General features: G+C 33.2%; 2 protein-coding genes across 2 annotated transcripts; one reads left to right on the top strand and one right to left on the bottom strand.

Moving 5' to 3' along the window:
- Positions 1–488: 488 nt before the first annotated feature.
- Positions 489–9652, bottom strand: LOC101209344 (eukaryotic translation initiation factor 3 subunit A). The gene is given in 15 exon segments (XM_011660769.2): positions 489–1264; positions 1266–1306; positions 1522–1723; positions 2678–2758; positions 3297–3503; positions 3586–3798; positions 3887–4108; positions 4577–4738; positions 4861–5088; positions 5711–5740; positions 5829–6197; positions 6320–6535; positions 7130–7611; positions 8377–8461; positions 9477–9652. Coding segments are annotated over 14 exon segments (2919 nt in total). The 5' UTR covers positions 8423–8461; positions 9477–9652; the 3' UTR covers positions 489–844.
- Positions 9653–13221: 3569 nt separating this feature from the next.
- On the top strand, positions 13222–16509 carry LOC101215262 (hypothetical protein). Its single transcript, XM_004135682.3, has 5 exons — positions 13222–13647; positions 14181–14393; positions 14508–14656; positions 14732–14800; positions 14927–16509. The coding sequence occupies exons 1-5, from the start codon at positions 13432–13434 to the stop codon at positions 16329–16331; spliced, it is 2052 nt and encodes a 683-aa protein (XP_004135730.1). The 5' UTR covers positions 13222–13431; the 3' UTR covers positions 16332–16509.
- The last annotated feature ends 2790 nt before the right edge of the window (positions 16510–19299 follow it).

Below are 19299 nucleotides of genomic sequence, written 5' to 3'. Positions count from 1 at the left end.
TAATGATTTATTTTTGAAGTCTAAGTTATTTTGGTTTGGATTATAACGTTTAATGGGTAAACTATTTTGATTTGATAAAAAAAATAGTAAAAATTGTAGCAAATAGTAACCACAATAGAAAATGTTTATCGTAGTCAATTGAGAATTTTAAGTTCAGTTATTATTATAATGATAGATAGTTCAAAATACTATGATGGAAGCCTCAAAGACGTCCAAAGTCTCATGTCTTGTAAATCCATTTGCCATGCTACAGCTCATTCTGCCTTAGTGTAACAAGTGCAATTGAATGAAAATCTATTGCCAGAAATGTACTGATTTTCTAATACAAGTGCAATTCGACTTTTCTCTAAGTGGCTCTGAAAACTCGTTTGAAATTCAGGTAATACAGCTTGAATCGTACTTCATAAAATGAGATTTTCTAATAGTTACATAACTTGAGGCCTGAGGATAAGCTCCTACTAATGGAAACAAACAAACAAAAAGAGAAATGTACTTAAGAAGGAGCAATTAACATATATATATAGTCCATAAAAATGCTCGTAAGCAGCAGTTCATCAAGGCCCCCCTCAAAAGATCGAAGGAAAAATTTAAGAACCAAAGAAAAATACAATGTAACTAAAAATGTTGGCCTATAAATTGGTAGCCATGTGATGTAGCACATTCATTTCATTATAAAACAAAAAGAACAACTCTTCCACTAATAAATGTAACACACAACAGAACATAACAAATATTACAACCTTCTCGCTGCTGCTTCTTCCCTAACTTCAGTAGTAGGTTTAGTAGCAAAAACATGTGATTATTCTTTTCCTCGGTCCTACCCAAAAATTTTCTGCCACCACAATCAACGATCAGTGCTAGCACGAGCAGGAGCTCTGGATGAGGACCATGATGGCCTTGAACTTCCAAATGCAGATCTGCTGTCATCATTACGCCAACTGTCCGGTCGAGATGGTCGATTATCAGGCCGGCTGCCTCCCCATCGACCAGAATCAGGTGGTGGTGCATCAGGGTTGGAGGCTTCAGTCCGTCGAAACCTTGGCACGTATTTTGCTGGGGATGTTGCAGCAGCTGCAGCTGCAGCGGCAGCAGGAGCAGCAGTCCCTGGCTCCAGAGGCTGAGAACTAGGAGCAACATCAGGTCGAGCAGGAGCATCACCTGATCTGGCACTACCAAAGAGACTTTCTTTCCTCAGTCTTTCTTTTTCTTCCAACTCTCGCTCTCTCTGTCTCTGCTTCTCAGCTATCTCATCCAATTTAGCCTTAGCGTTCAGCTGTCTTCAGCTTCTTCTTTCTCCTCTCCGCCTCTGCAAAAGTTCAAAAGATGTCATCACCAAAGACAAATTACATATCAACACATTTTTAAACAACCAATATCAGCTATAGCTAAATACACTACATATGAAAAACTAAAAACTAAGGAGGGATCTCTTAAGCAGTCGATAAGTGCATATCCGATATGTTCAAAAAGCACAAAATGATGTTTGACCCCATAGAAAATCAGATCATTTTAAACAAATACCTTCACGCTTGCGTGCTTCCTCCTCTTCACGTAATATTCTAATCCTCTCCTCTTCACGCCTTACATAAAAGATTTTCTTTCTCTGAGCCTCCCTTTCTGCTTTCCGGGCCTGAATTATTTGCCTGATATGCTCTTCTCTCTCATCTCTACGTCTGCTGAATTCCTCTTGACGAAGACTAATTACTCTTTCTTGGAAACTTTTCTGCAGAGCACAAAACAAAAGGTTAAATTTAATCATGTCTCAAAAGTCAATTTCTGCAAAGATTCCTACATTCAAATTTCACTTCAGAACACCTACGAAGTAAATATGATAAAATTGATACTATTATTATATTTTCTCAGGTAATAAATAAGAACAAAAAGCGCCCCAAGTCTGATGTGCCCATAAGAGGGATACTATCACATAATTCCAAAAACAACAAAAAGCCACAATTCAGATTTCTTTTTTCAAGTGGCCACCATGGATTGACATCATGACCTCTTTGACATTTATTGAGACTATCGCTTTTCTTTACCACTAGGCCAACCCATGATGATTAACACTCTCGATCCTATTATTGCTACATTAAAGGAGTGGTTTTGGAGAATGTAATATGGAAAATACTAATTAAAATATATTTGTAAAAAGCAAACTTAACTTCGTTCATAATAAACAAATGCATATATTAAAAAAACGGAGTAAAAAAGACAGGGCAAGTGTAAGGGTTAGAGGTTACCCCTCCCTGAAAAGAACCGTCTGATTGCATGTTAGTTGTATTCGAAGAAAAATAAATAAATTATTATTGGATAAAAGTACATTATACATTTAACATTGTGGGTTCTTTTTTTTCTTCTTCTTTTTCGACATAAATATTGTGGGTTCTTGAATATATTTAAATAAAATTATAATTAATATATCTGTAAACAACACATTATGCTAGGAGAGAAAAAACGTTAGTTGATCAAATAAAGCATGCAAATTTTTCGGGTTGACTTTAAAATAAGATTTATAATATTTTGATCTATAGATAAGATTATTTTATAAATCACAAAACAATTAAATAAAAAAACATTGTGATTACAGTACCTGATAACGAAGACCAACGTATACTAAAACTTGGAGGGAACAAAGTTTAAGACTAACCCAATAGAGCCATATGAAAATGGAACTACTAACCTTACTCTCCATCATTCTAGACAATCGATTCTTTTCCTTGAGGTCACCTTCATGGCGCTGCTTGCTTAACTCTACCTCCAGCTGAAAACCAAAACAAAAACTCAATTTTCAATAAAATGGAACTAAAAAACACCTGTTTATCATTAACATACCATCAGCTATCGCAAGAAAAAATTGACGACACAAAAAAGAAAAACAGATTGATTGAATTTATATAAAACAAAGCAAAACATTGTAAGACTAGAAATTAGTGTACACCAGGTCTAAGAAGACCATAGAAAAAATTACCGGTTCAATGTCAGAGACATTAAAAGTAACCCTGGAAAATTGTAATTCTAAAAGCATCTGCATATCTTTATCAAAGTTCACATAGGATTATAGAGATCTGAACTAGAAAGAAGAAACTCTGCGATATAGCCTAAGTGACTGGAGGATATACTAGAATCTCTATTGTGAATCTTAGTATCATACATGAGAGAAACCTCCTTATCTATAAGAAATAAACAATTAAATGATATATTAGCACATATTCACAATTTAAAATAATAATAATAATAACAATAAAACGACTAAAACCAAATGTATACAATGATAGTCAAAATCACTAAGAAAGTAAGACCTGTTGATCACGTTCATGAATCATTCTTTCTTCAAGCAACCGTTGCTGAAATGCAGCTTCAATTAATGTTGCAGCTTCTTCTCTTTTTGCTCTTTCTAGATAATCCATAGTTTTAGCTAGCTTTTGTAACTTCTTTTCCATTTCCTGCCTCTCCCTCAATTGTTCAGTAAGGGCCAATTGCATTAAAGTTTGTTTTGTCAACTTTTCCTAAAGATATATAACCAATGTTATTAATCAATTCTACATCATTTCGAAATAAGAAAAAAAAAATCAACAAAAAAGAACTCACAGAGTCGAGAACCGGCTTCCTGCTTCCCTTCTTTTTACCGACACGCTTTTCAGCTTCCTGAAGTAAAGCCTGTGCTTCTTCAAGTTCTCGCTCTTCTATTTCCCTGCGAATCCGTTGGTTTTTTCTTTGTTCATATTCTGCAGCAAGCCGCTTCTGCTCAGCCTCTTCTGTTATCTTCTGTAATTTTAACCTTCTTGATTCCTCCTCGCGTTCCTAAACACAGTTCATCACATCTTTTTTCCATTTATACACCAACAGAAAAATGAATATGGTTATTCACAGTTTGATGAGAGTAGGGTACCATTTCAAGAAGTTGTCGTTCCTGCTCTTCCTTCCTTTTCTCAATTATAGATTTCCGAGCAAGGAGCCTCTTGTGCTCCTTATCGACAATATCTGCTAAATCTGGCAATATATCACTTGTTTTTGATGCCTTCAAAACTGGAGGATAGATCATAGCTCTTGCTTTGTTTAAGGATTCTGCGAAAACAGTTAGATGGTCCCGAAGCCCATCCGATTCGATACCCTAAATTGATTCATAGAAAACAATTATGACTTTTTAGTCTTCACTCCATAAAAAAGCAGCTATGCTAAAGATATACAAAACAGACTATAATCCCTTAGTCTTAATAAATAAACGAAAACAGAAAAAGTAATCCCCTTAAATCCAATATAAATGTCTGTTTTGTACAGTAACCCACCCCTCCAATCTTTAGGGAGGAAGGTCATGCAAATTACAGTTTCTCAATCTACAAGTGACTTAAGTGATCTTAATGATATCTAAAGACACGTAGAACATAATGTCAACTAGCAAATTGAAAAAGCCAGAGACAAATCACCTGGGTTTAAAATCATAATCTTAAACAGGCAGTCAAAAATCAGATGGGATACATTAACATTAAGGGGGAAAGAATCATCTCAGCGGCCTTGTCCCTTGACCCTTAGTGCAAAAGAAAGGGAAGAAAGTGAAAAGAAGACAGAATTTTTTCAGTACCAGATTGCCAAATAACACAATGTTCCTCGAATGATCAACTTTCATGCCAATGAAATTTTGTTTAACTGCATCAACTGATATTTTCTCCACGGCAGAAAAATCAAAAAATGGGATCATCTGCGACAGACTCTCAATTTTCATAGTCTGATACACCTTGGAGACCTGGCATAAAAAAGATAAATAAGTAGTTCAGTGCATGATCGTTGAATTACCAAGCAAAGTTTTTATCTGTATGAGCAATAGCTTTGCAAGATTAACAATATATAAATAATGACAAAAGGTACCTGCTGAAGCAGCCTCAGGGTAGCAAGTTTTTCAAGAGCAGGAACATATTGGGACAATTGGACTTCAGGGACAGATGAAGCTGATGAAAGCTTACCTCCAAGCTTTGACACTTTGTTTAGCAAGGGTTGCAGTTTTGTTGCAAGGTCAAGATGAAAGAATTCGTGCTCCAAAAGATGATAAAGATCTTTAACTTCTTGAGTTGCACAGCTTAGGACTCCTTTAGACACCTAAAGAAAAACAGAAATGTATTAAGAAAATAGAACTAGAATTATCGAGTACACAATAAAAGTTGTGATACAGATTTGTCACTGTAAACGAAAAAGACACAGTTTTACATGTAAAAGAGATGAGATAGAAGATTGCACATCAGCCCTAATGATTTTTTTTTTTTTTCAGTTTACAGTGGGCTAAACATAGTAAATGAAAAGTTATTATACGGGGCATAACCTTTCCACAGTAAAAGAAAAAACACAATTCTTCATATAAATCGCCTAACGAAAATTGAGCAAAATACTAAAAGTTAAGATACATATTTGCATGGCATTTCCATGGTATATGGAAAAACATAGTTCTTCAAATAAAAAAGGTGAGATGGAGATGATTGCAAATATGCCCAAATGAAAATTGACTAACATACATCAACAATAGTTGCAATCTTTCAATATGAAGCATGGTGTTCTTTTTTCTGGATAAGAAACAATTCCATTAGTCGTTTAATTTCCAATATTGAAATTTACTATCCAACCTTAATATTTAAAATGAATGTGAATCAACTGTCAAGTATCATACTTTCAGAGCGTAAGAGGGAAATATTTAACAAAGTAACCAAGTAAAGTCAATCAGACATACCAGTTCAGAAAAAAGATTTTCCCTTGAAAGCTGGATGAAACAAGAACAGAGAGAGAGTAAGGTGATGTACAAGCGGTGAAAAATATAAAAGAAAATCCAATTAGCCAAATTGTTTTACCACATCTCTACTTTCAAGTTTGGAATCTAAACTGAACCCTATAAGATTGGCCATCCTCAAATTCCGTTCTTTCTCATGTTCAAGTTCTAAATGAGATGCACCATGCTTAGAGTCGTAGGGAGACACTGCAAGTGCTGCTAAAAGAACAGAAGAAGCTATCAGCTGCAAATCCTTCTGGCTTAAATTTTTGTTGAAACTCTTCTGAAGGGAGAAAAGTTTAAGCCATGCATAAGCATGATAAAGATTGCTATCTGATATCCAGAAAATCTCTGTTAATTTGACGTAATACACCACCATCAAAGATGGTTTGGGTGTTTTCTTCACCATGCACATCAATCCATGAATATCTTCCACGGAACGAAAAGCTTCCTGCAAAAATTAGTGACAAATAGATTTCTGAATTGACAGTATTTGTATAAAAGAAATCTTGATATGAATGTCTGAAATCTTGAGATTGCCCACTACTTTATATGGAGAGAAAAAGTTCAGACCTGCCAGAGCTCAAGCTCTGTGGCAACCTTCAGCTGTTCAAATCTTGTGTCAAGGTACAATTGCAAACTCTCTGGGGCAGAAAGATCAGGCCGATCCCTTTGGTCTCTATACTTATTGAGATTAGCAAGATGATTTCTGATAATTTCACATAACCTACGAAACTCTGTTGTTCTTTTATACACTTTACAGAACTGGAAGGCACGATGAGCTGTCATCTACAAATGAAAAATACTACAAGAATTATTACATCTCAGTACAAAAAATTTACATGCTTCATCTAGTGAATGTACAGAAGACATCAAGGTCATCTACAAATGAAAAATGCTAGACTTGTCAATGTGTAAGTTCTAACCAATGCTAAATAAATAATGTCCAAACTGAAAACAGTCTGATCTTGTCCAGAATAGTTTTTGTAACCCTCTTCCAAAAATTGTGATGTGTAAAAGGTAAAGAATTAAGGGTCAAATAAATTTCCTTTATAAAATACAAAAGGAATCTTTTAAGAACTAAAGTTGTAAATTAACCCCCAAAAAAATTGGTTTCTTATGGCAAAGTTGATCCAAGGAGCCCTAAACATAAGTTCCAGATACAATATCAAAAGCCTTCATAAATCCTTCAACCATTAGAACCATTAGGAAGCTAGGTTACAATATGACAGGGTTTGAACTAGGACTCCCAGACCCAATATTAAGTTCCACAGTAATGCTAAAAGTTTAAGGCATGACATACTTCTCACATTTTAAAAGATATAAACTGAAAAACTAACTCAATTACTCATACACCAAATAACAAGCTTGGTGACCACCTACCGCATAAAGTGCCTCCAACTTTGAGTTATTCCTTAGTATATCAAGAACCGTTCTATAGGTCTCCCACAGAAATTTAAACCAGGGGGTAACAAGTTCACGATCAGATCTATCTTTTCCCTTTTCACCACTAACATAACTAAGCATCAGATCTTCCGGTCTTTTATCAGCTTCCAAATCATCAACATCCAGAGCTTCTTCTAAGGCTTGAGCTTGAGTACGAGCCTGCTCTGCCTTCTCAGTGGAAAGATGCATGAAGTGCTTGATTACTTCCTCCAAGGAAGTAACATTGACTTGCTGGCAAACAATACGATATTGAATCAAACCATCCTTAGCAAACCTTCCTTTCCTCATGTCCACACAGAGCTCAACATATTTAAACATAATCCTCTCAAGAGGTTTCTGCCATGCTCGATATTTTTTTGAAGTGATAAGATCATGAAGGGCTTGCAAGGCATCTTGCTTCTGGCCAACATTTATCAGCTCTGAAAACATACAAGGAGAATAAATTGAAGAAATGCTATTCTTCATTTCACATCAAAAAAAACAATAGACATCATAAATTTTCAAAATAGGGTAAATACATCAACAGTGTGAACCACAAACACAAACTTGGTACTCCAGTTACAAGAAACACAAGTCACAACAACGGCAAACTGAATACCCCCGGAATTAGAAAAAGGTATTCCAATGTCCTAATATGTCTTCCAACTACATCTTATAAATAAATTATGGTGTGGACATTATATTATGAGAAGAAATAAGAAAATAAATAGAGTTCAGAAGCCTTTACAAAGGATAGAAGAACCAAATTATATGTTTTCAATAATAAAATAAGACGTGATAACGTAAAATTCAAGACATGAATATGCTATCCAACTATAAAATTAACACGTCACGAGCCACCCAAAAAAAAACCCTTACCACCTAAATTTCATTTAAAGTAAAATGAAAACTACCATGAGGTGAACACTTCAAGGAAAACTTCGAAGAGTCAAATCACTAAATCTACAGACATCAACACACCAATAATGTATATATTCTCAATGTTTATCAAAACATGTATACTGAACCAACTTCCAAACAAACAATAAATTGAAAACGTTCATTGAATTATGAGAACTTACAGTACATGAATTCATCAAAAGAACCTAACATATAACTAAAACAAAGTACCCAAAAAATCATGGCATACTCCCAAATAGAACTCAATTTATGGCAAATCCAAAAGATAACATTATGTTCATTACCTTCGGCTCGTTTTAAAGCATTCTCTGGCTTTACAAAAGATGCCATATCTCAATCCAATGTTTAGCTCACCCAAAGCCGAATGACCTATGACAACCACGAAAAACCATTATAAAGATTTAAACCAAACAAAGAAAATTCGTGAGAATTAGAGATTTTGCAGCCAAGTTGCATAATATATTGCTTTAGAAATCAGGAGTTGGCCTATAAGTAGAAGGCTCTGCCGCTTTTCTAAGGATAACTAATCAAAGGGCACAGATTTTTTTTGAATTCCAAATATAACTAAAAACCTTTTTTACACCTTAGTTTATTGATAATTATACCTTTTCTTAAGGAATTTTTAATGGTATTTTTTCTATACTCTCATTAATGGCCTTTTCCTGACTATCTATATCTATGCAATATATATAGATATTTATATAGAAGTGGCTATAGGAGAGAAATTCACCATATTCTGCCATATTTTTTTTACTTCATTTACTTACATTGTTCTTTTCTAAGTTCTTCAATTTTTTATCATTCTACAAAATGGTGTTAAAGAAGACAAATTTTATACTTTTGTCCATTGTTTAAAAGTAAAAGTAAAATTGTGAATTAATTGTGGTTTACTCAATTCTTAGGGTGAGTGAGTGATTTGAATCACGAAAGGGCCATTACGAATCTGAGCTATTCTTTAGGCCTTCCTCCCTATATCTACAGTATGCGGACATTTCTTCTCTAATTCATTGCAGGGGATATAAGAAGGTAGAGCTAGAAATAATGAGTGAAAGAGCAATGTCATGGAAAATGTAAAGATCAGAATGGGCATTGCAAAATTTTTATTTTCTTTTCGCTCTACTTTTGTTTTCCCGTTTTCTTCACACGTTCTTTATGGACACACTCCATTGTTGTTTGTTTATCTTTTGTAGCAAGCTAGTTTATAAAATTGAAGTGATTAAACCAATTGACATCAGTCAGGTTGAAGTTGTTCGGTTAATCAATGAAACTATGAATTAAATAGTTCCTTAATCAAACAAATCCTCCATTATATCATTAGGTAAATTGAAATTCGTGTTTTCCAAGCGAGAAGAAAGCCATAGATGGAAGCTGGGAGAATACCTACCAGTAACAGAAAAGGAGTAGAAAATCAGAGCAAAACCACTGTGACTGAAGCTTCGGCGGCGCGAAGGGAGGAAAGACGATGGCTGCAGCAGCAGCCGTGAACTGGAGCAAAGGAGCGGCAACACTCAGCTGCCGGAGGAGTAGATGGTGGCGTGAGGAAGAAGTGGTTTTAGGGTTTTCCTCTTTTCTATTTTATTTTACAAAGTGGGCTCACCTTACAAAGAACCCATTGGGCCGAATTTTAAAAGAGAATAGTGGGCTGTTGTTCTATTGGAGTTTGGAAAGAGAAGAGTGGGTTGTTTTGGCAAAATCTATTTACTAGATTCGGAGAGTATTAGATCGAAAAATTGAATCAATTGATAAAAAATAATCTCAACAAAAATTGAATAAATTGAAGGTAAGAAAATGTTCTATCGGTATTAATTTGAAAAAAATCCAAATGGACAACATTTTTTAATAAATCAAAGATGGATATCCTATGCCGGTAATTGATCCACTAAAGATGGGTTTGTACTCCTACGTGGTTTGAGCTAATATTTATTAAATCAATCATAGTTAGTTTAATGCAGTTTCACGTGAGATTTTGAATAAATGTATTTCCTGGAATTGAACTTCGATATATTGATGAATATTGTGAATAAAATCTTTAGTATTTACTAATTTGATATTTTATCTCGAATACAAGTTAAAAATTATCGATCTCCGGTCTTTAGGATGTTGTAGTTACAAGTCGATATGAACTTCAATCTTCTGAAATCCAATAAAAGTTTAATCTTCCAAGTATTCGATCTTTCAGAAAATGTTGATATGAGTTCAGTCTTTCAAAATATGTTGGTTGGACTTACACATATCGAGAGCTTGTAGAAGTTTGAATGTTCAAATTTTACTTCAATCTAAAATCTTTCAAAATGAATGACAATGGTCTCTATTTATAGAGAAATTTCATGAGTTTTATGTGTTATTGGGCTCATTTGCTTGTTGGGCTTGGACTGAATTGTAAAAGAATGAATATGGAAAATGACAAAAAAAACACATTAGGGGAGGAAAGGAAAACGATGAAAAGAAAGAGCAAATATGGAATATTTAAAATAACCAGATTAATGAGCTTTTTCATTTTGTTATACACATTGTACGTGTTTTATCGGTTTATTATATTTATGAAAAATAACCACCAAAAAATTGTTTATTAAATTTTGGTAACTTAGCTGTAATGACAGGAGACATTGTTTAATTATTTATATCATGATATTTAATAGAGTCATTTATTAGGTTAAGTATTGATACTTTTTTATAATTGAATATTAATATTGTATATTTTTTATTTATTTGAATTAAATGATTGAATAAAATAAAATAAAAATATCGTTATATATAAGAGTCTCTGAAAAAAGTAAAATTGTAATTGATGACCATTTTAGAAATAATAATTAAGGATATAACAACATTTTTAAAAAATTACAAATATAGCATGATAGACTTGTATTGCTAATAAACTTGTATAATCTATAGCTGATATACCAATATTTGCGAAATGGTCTCTCACTAGTTGATAAATTTTCAAAAAATTTAAAATATTGCAATATACTTAATTATTTTGAATCTAATAGCTAAATTTGCAACTATTCTTTAAAAAATACAACAAACCGACAAAAAAAATCCACACTTACAATGAAAAATGCAAAAAAAAAAAAAAAAGTCCCAGTTAACACTAGATTAATTGGCCAAACGCACGCATGTAATTATTCTTATAAATAATCATGATACACGCTCATGTAGGAAATGATACACGATCGTGTAGTTTTTTTAAAGATGATAAAAAATGCTTCAAATATAAACGATCTTGTTGATTATGCTACGTGATTGTTTACGACATATCCACGTGATCCTGTAATTCTTTTTAAACGAAGGAAAAAATGTTTCGAATCTAAACAATCATGTTGACTGGGTAAACGATCATTTAGATTATATTCACACAATCGTGTAATTCTTTTTAAACAATAGAAAAAAAAAACTTCAAATCTAAACGATTGTGTTGACTTGGTAAACGATCGTTTATATCGCATTCACACGATCACGTAGTTATTTTTAAACTATGAAAAATGACTTCAAATATAAACAATTGTGTTGACAATGTTAAACGATCGCGTTGATCAGATAGACGATCATTTAGGTCATAAAGAAGATAAATAAATCCCAAATAGGAAGAAAGAGAAGTGAGGAATATCAATCACAAATCAATAAATTTTTTATTTTGTTAAGTTGGTTGTAAATATTTTATATTACTTTGAAATAAATATATGTTATTAAAATAAAACAACTTTGTTATTAGTTATTTTTAAAAATACATTATTTAAGTTGTAAAATATTTTATTTGATTTAAATTATTTTATATAGGTTGAAGAAAAATAATGGTTATAGAAATGTTGAATCAATTTATATTTAATTAATATAGGATGAATTGGTGTGAAGGACAACTTTAATCGTTTATGAAATAAAATAACAAGTAATTTTAGATAATTAAGAAATAATATGATTTAGGAAGCATCTAAAACAACTTTTTTTCTATATCTATTTTTGGTTCGATCAAAAGTAATTTTGTATGGAATTTATGATTAATCGATATAAATCTATCATTTACATACTTGCATCAACAATGTAATATACATGTATTGTAGATTATGTATGTGTGAATGTGTGTATGTGTGTATGAAGCTATAATCTCTTGTTTTGCGATACAAACATGTATCAATTGAACTAAAATTGTAGTGGTAATTTTGCCATTTCGTATATTGCAGTAGGAAGTAAATATCATACAATGACTTTAGGTTGATATTGATATCAGTAATTTAAGATTACTAATATATTAACAAATATTTGAATTTAGATTATCATGATTATCCCACTTATTTATAAATATAACAAACTTTATATGCCAATTTGATATTTTTGTTAATTTTAATTTGTTTTGTCCTTATAATTATTGCTATCTTCTTAAAGATCATTCATTATCTTATGAACAATTTAATTGTAATCATACCATAAACAAGTCCCTCTCGAGCTAATTAAATAAAGTCTCATTGTTAAGTCCCAAATTCAGCTGTCCCTTTACCATTATCATTTTTTTTGAAGGAACAAACACAAAAAAGAAATTACACAAGCATGTCACACAAGACCAAGTGATAATAAACTACTCAGAACAAGGAGAAGAAATAACTTAAAACTCTCAAAATCCTCCAAGATTTATGCGCACTATAGTGTGTCAGAACATTCTAATTGCGTTGAACATGAACAAATAAGACTTAAGAATCATCAACAACATCACTAGACATATTTATGATCTCAAGCAATCAAACTCCACTCAAAGATCTCCCCTTTCAACACATGGGAGTAAAGATCTATCACATGTACACAATTCAATTTGTCACAATAGCAAAGTTATGTGTTCGTTAATGATTTTACAACTTTTTATTACGCATACATTTTTTTAATACAAACGGAGGAAAGAGTTTGAACATATTCTTAGTTCTCAGCACATACATGTATCGATTTGATTTTAAATAACTTTTTAAAAAAATAATTAAATAATTTTATCGAAAAAACTAATGTTATTTGACTTCGGGAGATGATCCAACCGGACTCGACCCATCAACAACCATCGTTCCTTTGAGTTCCCAAACGTGTGAAGTAATTGAAATTTTCAACGGCTAGTAATTATATAAAACGGCTATTTTTTGTTCCCCACTCTTCAGGAACATCATCGTTTTTCATTCTCGCCTTTTCACTTTACTTCTCTCGGTATTTGTTCTAACCGGATTAATCCCATGCAAGATCCGACGCAAAAGTTCTAACTCAAGAAGGAAAAAGAAAATCCCCTCTTGTTTTTTCTTGTCAATTTTCTAGGACGAGAAACTGAAAGCGAATTTTTTCTCGGGGAAAAGAAAAACAAGAAGAAACGCATGTGGACTAACAACAGCAAGAACAATTTTCCCTGCAAGGGATTTTTGACCCCACCACCCTCGTGGAAATCGGGGCCGTTCCGGTCACCGAAAACGGCACCTTTCTCAGAGAGGAAAAGATCGTCACCTAATTTTGCGAACAAATCTGATCTCTTTCACGTCATTCACAAAGTTCCCGCCGGGGACTCTCCCTATGTTAAGGCTAAACAAGTTCAGGTTTGTCAAATTTTGAATTCGTTGTTCATTGTATTGGCGAGTCTGTTCTCTTTTTGTGTTTTGAAGTTTCTGGTTCTTGAATAGAATATTGTTGGCTCTGTTTTATGATCTGTTTCTTCTTTCTCTGTGGTGGTTTATCTGAACAATGTTGGTCTTTAAGATGGAATTAGTGAGAAACAGAGAGGAATGAATTGTTCGATTGTTAGTTTAATAAAGTGGATCATGTAGGGTTTGTTTGAAATGATTAAAAGTCTAAACAAATTAAAGCTGTATTTTTCTTTCAACAAGTTTGTAAATAATTAGTGATTATAATGTATTATGAGTACTGAGTTTTCAGTCATTTTTGGGCTTAAAAAAGATATTGGGGTGGGGGGTGTTAAGTTTGGTTTTTGAAAATCAAGTAAATTTCCTCCATTTTTGTAAGTGAAAGAGTTGAACACTTGGCCAAATTCCAAATCCAAAAACACGTTTTTAAGAACTATTTTTGTTTAGTTTTCAGAACTTAGCGTATTTGGCCATTTTTGCTTCTGCAGTTGATAGAAAAAGATCCGAGTAGGGCTGTTTCTCTGTTTTGGGCGGCGATAAATGCCGGTGATCGAGTGGACAGTGCACTGAAAGACATGGCTGTAGTGATGAAGCAGCTGGACCGCTCTGATGAAGCGATTGAGGCGATCAAATCCTTTCGCCATCTCTGCCCTTATGATTCTCAGGAATCTATTGACAATGTATTGATTGAATTATACAAGGTAAGAACTTCTGTTTTTTGATAAATGTGATCACTGTATTCTGATTAGTACGAGAAAGAAATCATTGTAAAGTAAGTCACATAGGAACTCATTTGATACTGTATTTTCTTTCAGAGGTCTGGAAGAATAGAAGAAGAGATCGATATGCTTCAACGCAAACTGAAACAGATCGAAGACGGCACGATTTTTGGTGGCAAGAGGACGAAAGCTGCAAGATCCCAGGGGAAGAAAGTGCAAATTACTATTGAGCAAGAGAAATCAAGGTAGGTATTCAATTTATTTTCGTTCTTTGTTGATTGATTCAGCATCGGACTAATACAAATTCTTTTCCAACTTAGAGTTCTTGGCAACTTGGCCTGGGCTTTCTTGCAGCTGAACAATATCTACGTTGCTGAAGATTATTACCGGTGAGTCGGTTTCCTCGGTAAACTTTGATCCTCATTGAACTGAGAGCTAGCTTTTTTGTCATGTTTTCTAACATCCAAGGGATCATAAATTCACAAGTTTGTAAGGGAAGTAATTTTTACTTGCAGGAAAGCTTTGTCTCTCGAGGCAGATAACAACAAAAAATGCAATCTTGCGATCTGTCAGATCCTTACGAATCGGCTCACAGAAGCTAAGTCTCTGCTTCAGTCTGTAAGAGCTTCTTCTGGAGGCAAGCCTACGGAAGAGTCATATGCCAAATCATTTGAACGCGCGTTTCACATGCTGACTGAAAAAGAATCGAAGTCGTTCAACTCAACAGGGAACGAAGAAGATAACGGCGCCGGAACCACGATAACCTCGAAGAACACGACTGGTAGAACTGGGCATTGTGTTCCTCAGATCGCTGCATCCACAAGGTGGACTCATGATGATGAACAGATGTACATAAACGAAAATAGTCGTGACATTGATCCTCACTGGGACTGTTGTGATGACAAGTCAGTTGGAGCTGTAAATTCTTCACATAATTATTTGCATAGTGATAAATGGATTGAAGGTTGTTGCATTGAAAATCTAGGAAAAACTGTCTCCTGCATTCCCATCAAAATGAAGGGAAACCGTAACCGAGATAGTTTATTTAGATTAGTAGAAGAGAGTTTCAACTGCTGCTCATTGCATACTTCTCCGACACCAACCAAAAAAAATGTTGAAGTTCCATTCACTCAACAGAAAAACTCATTTTGGGAATTCAATACTCGATGGCGGTCAAAGGAAAGGAAGCAACAGCAAAAAAGAACTAGGAAAGTTTTGTTTGAGAATCCTTCAAGGAAGGATCAAAGTTTTGACAGTGGCTTTGTTGTAGACTATTCTTCTGAATCTGATGAAACTGAACCGGCTTCGAATTACAAGACAAAGTATAGATCTGCAGCTCCTGATTCAATTGAACTGGAGGTTCCATTTACACAGCCAAGGAGTTGTTCATGGGGAATGAATGGAGGAGGAAACTCGAGAAAGACAACTGAATGTTTTCGAAGTTTGCTCAGCAGAAGTTCTAGTAGAAAACTTTCATTTGAGCTTCCCACAAGCACTGAAAATACTCAAGCAATGACTGATTCAAACCTTGGAAGATCTAAACTTTCCAGAGAAATCAGTGATGAACCTCAAGATCTTGCTGGAGGAGACTGGAAACAGACTTCTTATGGAGATATCGAGTACGAAGAAGGCACAATTCCAAACGACTCGATGAAGATAATGGAAGAACACATGACTATTGATCATAAGTTCAAACATAATTCACCAACAGTTGGTGGGAAGAAGAGTTGGGCAGATATGGTTGAAGAAGAGGAGGAAGACAGTGACGACAAGAACGAAGATGATACAGAAGAAACATTGTCGTCAAGCGGAAGAGGACAAGTCAATTGCTTCGACGACAATTGGAGCAGCAGCAGCGACAATGTAGAGTATAAGTTCAATGATGAAACTCTAACAGTGCATCAAGAGCTAGAATGTTAAGCAAAACTTTCCCATTTTGGGTTGTTTTGTTTCTGTTGTTCTTTATTTTCATTTTTTGGGTTGATACAGTTCCTTTTTGTATCTTTTTCAACATCACATAATTGATAATACTATACTGTAAAGAATTCTGTAAATGATATACTTGTTCATACTAATACAATACTCATTATACCCTATAGTTTATTTATTGTTTTTATTATACAATATATATAGTAAGAAACCATGTACTATTATAATTTACATGAAAATACTCGTTATACTAAAATTTGAAAAGAAAGAAAAAAGGAACATAAAGAACAAAGCCCAGAAGTAGTGATTGAAGTGAGCTAATATATAGAGATCTCATCTATCTTGATGCCAAATAATGGTAATAAATTGTTTGTTTGTTTCTTATGTTTTTCATGCCATCTATCTTCATGACAAATAATGCCAAATATGTTATTGATCATAAAATCCAAACTTAATTGTTGTTGTGTCGTTGAAGATCCGTCACTGCCTTGACAACAAAAATCGGTACAACTTTAATATTTAGCCACAATTGTTGGTTGTTCTCCATGATTTAAACAACCTTCAAAACTCAAACGGTTGATCGGACAAAATCAAAAGAGATGAAAAAACTCACGAGGAAAAAAAAATTCTCAAGTCTAACTTTACAAGAAAACATTTTAAATATATAACAGACTAAATATATTGGATACAATTTTTGAAACTGAAAAGTAACAGTGATTGTGATGACAATTGATTTCCAACAAAGTAGGTGAAAAGAAAAGATACCCAGATGATTAAAAGGGGGGAAAAAGCTTCTGAGTTACAAAGGCATCAATGGATATGGGGCTAAAAAGAGGGAGTAGAAAAAAAGTAGGATATGTATGAATGAAAGAGGTTTGTTTATGGAGGAGCTTCAAGGAAGCTTTGTGAGTAAGGAATTGATTCTTTTAAAAGGCAAAATGTAGAGTGGAGGGAAATTTGTTGATTTTTTGAAGAATATTTGGACTTGTCAGTGTTTTACTGTGTTGCTCTTTTTGGTTAATATGATGGGAAGTTATTTTTGGTTAATATGATGGGAAGTTATATGCCTTCTGACCTCTCACTCCTCTTCAATACAAATTTTATTAGGAATATTATGAGATGATATAATATTAATTTTAACTTCATGTCAACCTAAATGACATAGTAAGTTTTCGAATTACTTAGTGATTTAATAAGTACGATATGGATATGTTTTGGTTGCTAACATGATATGTTATTGAGATTTAGGTATTTAGACCTTTTATTTTTTTAATTTTTAGCATGAATATGGTAGTTTAAATATTGATATATAATCGTGGATATGAGTGGATATAATTGAAAACTTCGTTATTTCAACAATGCTATATACAAATGCTTGGTCGTTTGTATCCTATATCATCAATATTTTGATGTTATTTAAGGGTACACGTGTATTGTTTGGAAATTTTAGAAAATGAGATCTATGGTTTATTTTTAGATCAAGCAATTCAAAGACTTTAATCTAAGCAAACATTTTACAAATCCGTGCCTTGACATTTCTAGTTAGTTGGATAAAGTTTATTTGAATTCATTGGAAAAATAAAGTTGGAATTATATTTAAATGGAATGTCTCAAAATGTATCCGTACTAAAAATGACCTTCTTAATAGTCATGTTACGTGGCTGACACAACAAAAAAATGTAACAAATTTGCCACATTATGTAACACTAAACATTCTCTTCCTTAAAATGATAGTTTAAGATCTAAATAAATATGTCATCTAGTTTCACACACAATTTCACAATATCTCCTAAGTTCTTGTGATATTGATTTTTTTCTCTTCAAAATAATCATGGTGTTGTAACGTGAGTTGATATATGGTTGTAGATATCCAAATTTTAGTTGTTGAAGGTGTCAATAAGGAATAGTGAAACTCGACGAGCATGCAGTGTACATAAAGCTAAATATAAGTGAGTGCAAGTGGCTAATATAATTGGTCCTAAATATTCGACCATTACAATTCACTAGTTGTGTGTTTAGTGCTATAACATTGTTCTTAAACTTACACTTTCAATAGGTATTTGTCTATTTGGACTTTTTCTCCTTAGACTTATCATTGTATTCCAAAGGCTTTTTCTCCACGTCTTCGTAAAAAGTTGGCCCTAAACAATATATTCTTTTATCCCAAACTATATTATCAGTTTTTACTTAACAAATTACTTTACATAAATACTCTACATCACAAAACTCTTAAAAATATTTATTAATAAAAACAAATAGAAGCTGGACTTAGCCTATTGCAGTCCATCATTATATATATTATTCTTCCATGCTTTTGTTTTCATCCACCAATTTTGTTTTCTCCATCTCTTTATTGACAATTTTTTTACGCAGCTAATCCCACTTTGTAAAATAAAAATGTTAAAATGCTATTATATGATCCATCCCTGTATTTTGAAGCTATTCGAACAAAATTTGTTCAATTTTAATGCGTATATGACAAACATTGACCATAAACTTCCTTCAAGTTAAATGATATTTCATTGAACTACAACTTTTTGAAGTCGAAAGGTAACTAAATCTAAAGTCGAACTACAAAGAGCTACAATTTTTTTTTTTTTATTAATCTAGTTATAGAAAAGTAACCGAATGAAGAGGGTTGTGCTTGAAAAAACTAAAACCGAAATTGAGAACAGCAAATAAAAGCAAACAAGAGAGTATTGAAACAACGATGAGACAACCTTGTTAGGGTTAAGGTCCTCAAATGAGTTGATCGATCATAAACTTGTTGATGCTTAACCAAATTAATTAAGACCCTAATCAATCTTCCATAGATACGTAATTAGTTATTTATGATCAACATTCATTTCGTATTATATTGCATTATGTGCTAAGGTTATGCTAATATCAATTCATTAACTTCCACAGTCTAGTTAACTCGTTCAATATGATTTTTCAATCAAGATATAGATTGAAGCAA

Source organism: Cucumis sativus, chromosome 1 (assembly GCF_000004075.3).
Source record: "Cucumis sativus cultivar 9930 chromosome 1, Cucumber_9930_V3, whole genome shotgun sequence".
NCBI classification, from domain to species: domain Eukaryota; kingdom Viridiplantae; phylum Streptophyta; class Magnoliopsida; order Cucurbitales; family Cucurbitaceae; genus Cucumis; species Cucumis sativus.
The sequence above is the reverse complement of the archived record's forward strand: the minus strand, read 5'-3'. Positions and strand labels throughout refer to the sequence as shown.

What these genes read in the sequence shown, in the direction of transcription:
- LOC101215262 (XM_004135682.3), top strand. Translation starts at nt 13,432, where the DNA reads ATGTGGACTAACAACAGCAAGAACAATTTTCCCTGCAAGGGATTTTTG. An exon ending in TTAAGGCTAAACAAGTTCAG is followed by an intron (nt 13,648 to 14,180) that starts GTTTGTCAAATT and finishes TTGCTTCTGCAG; the next exon opens with TTGATAGAAAAAGATCCGAG. An exon ending in GTTGCTGAAGATTATTACCG is followed by an intron (nt 14,801 to 14,926) that starts GTGAGTCGGTTT and finishes TTTTACTTGCAG; the next exon opens with GAAAGCTTTGTCTCTCGAGG.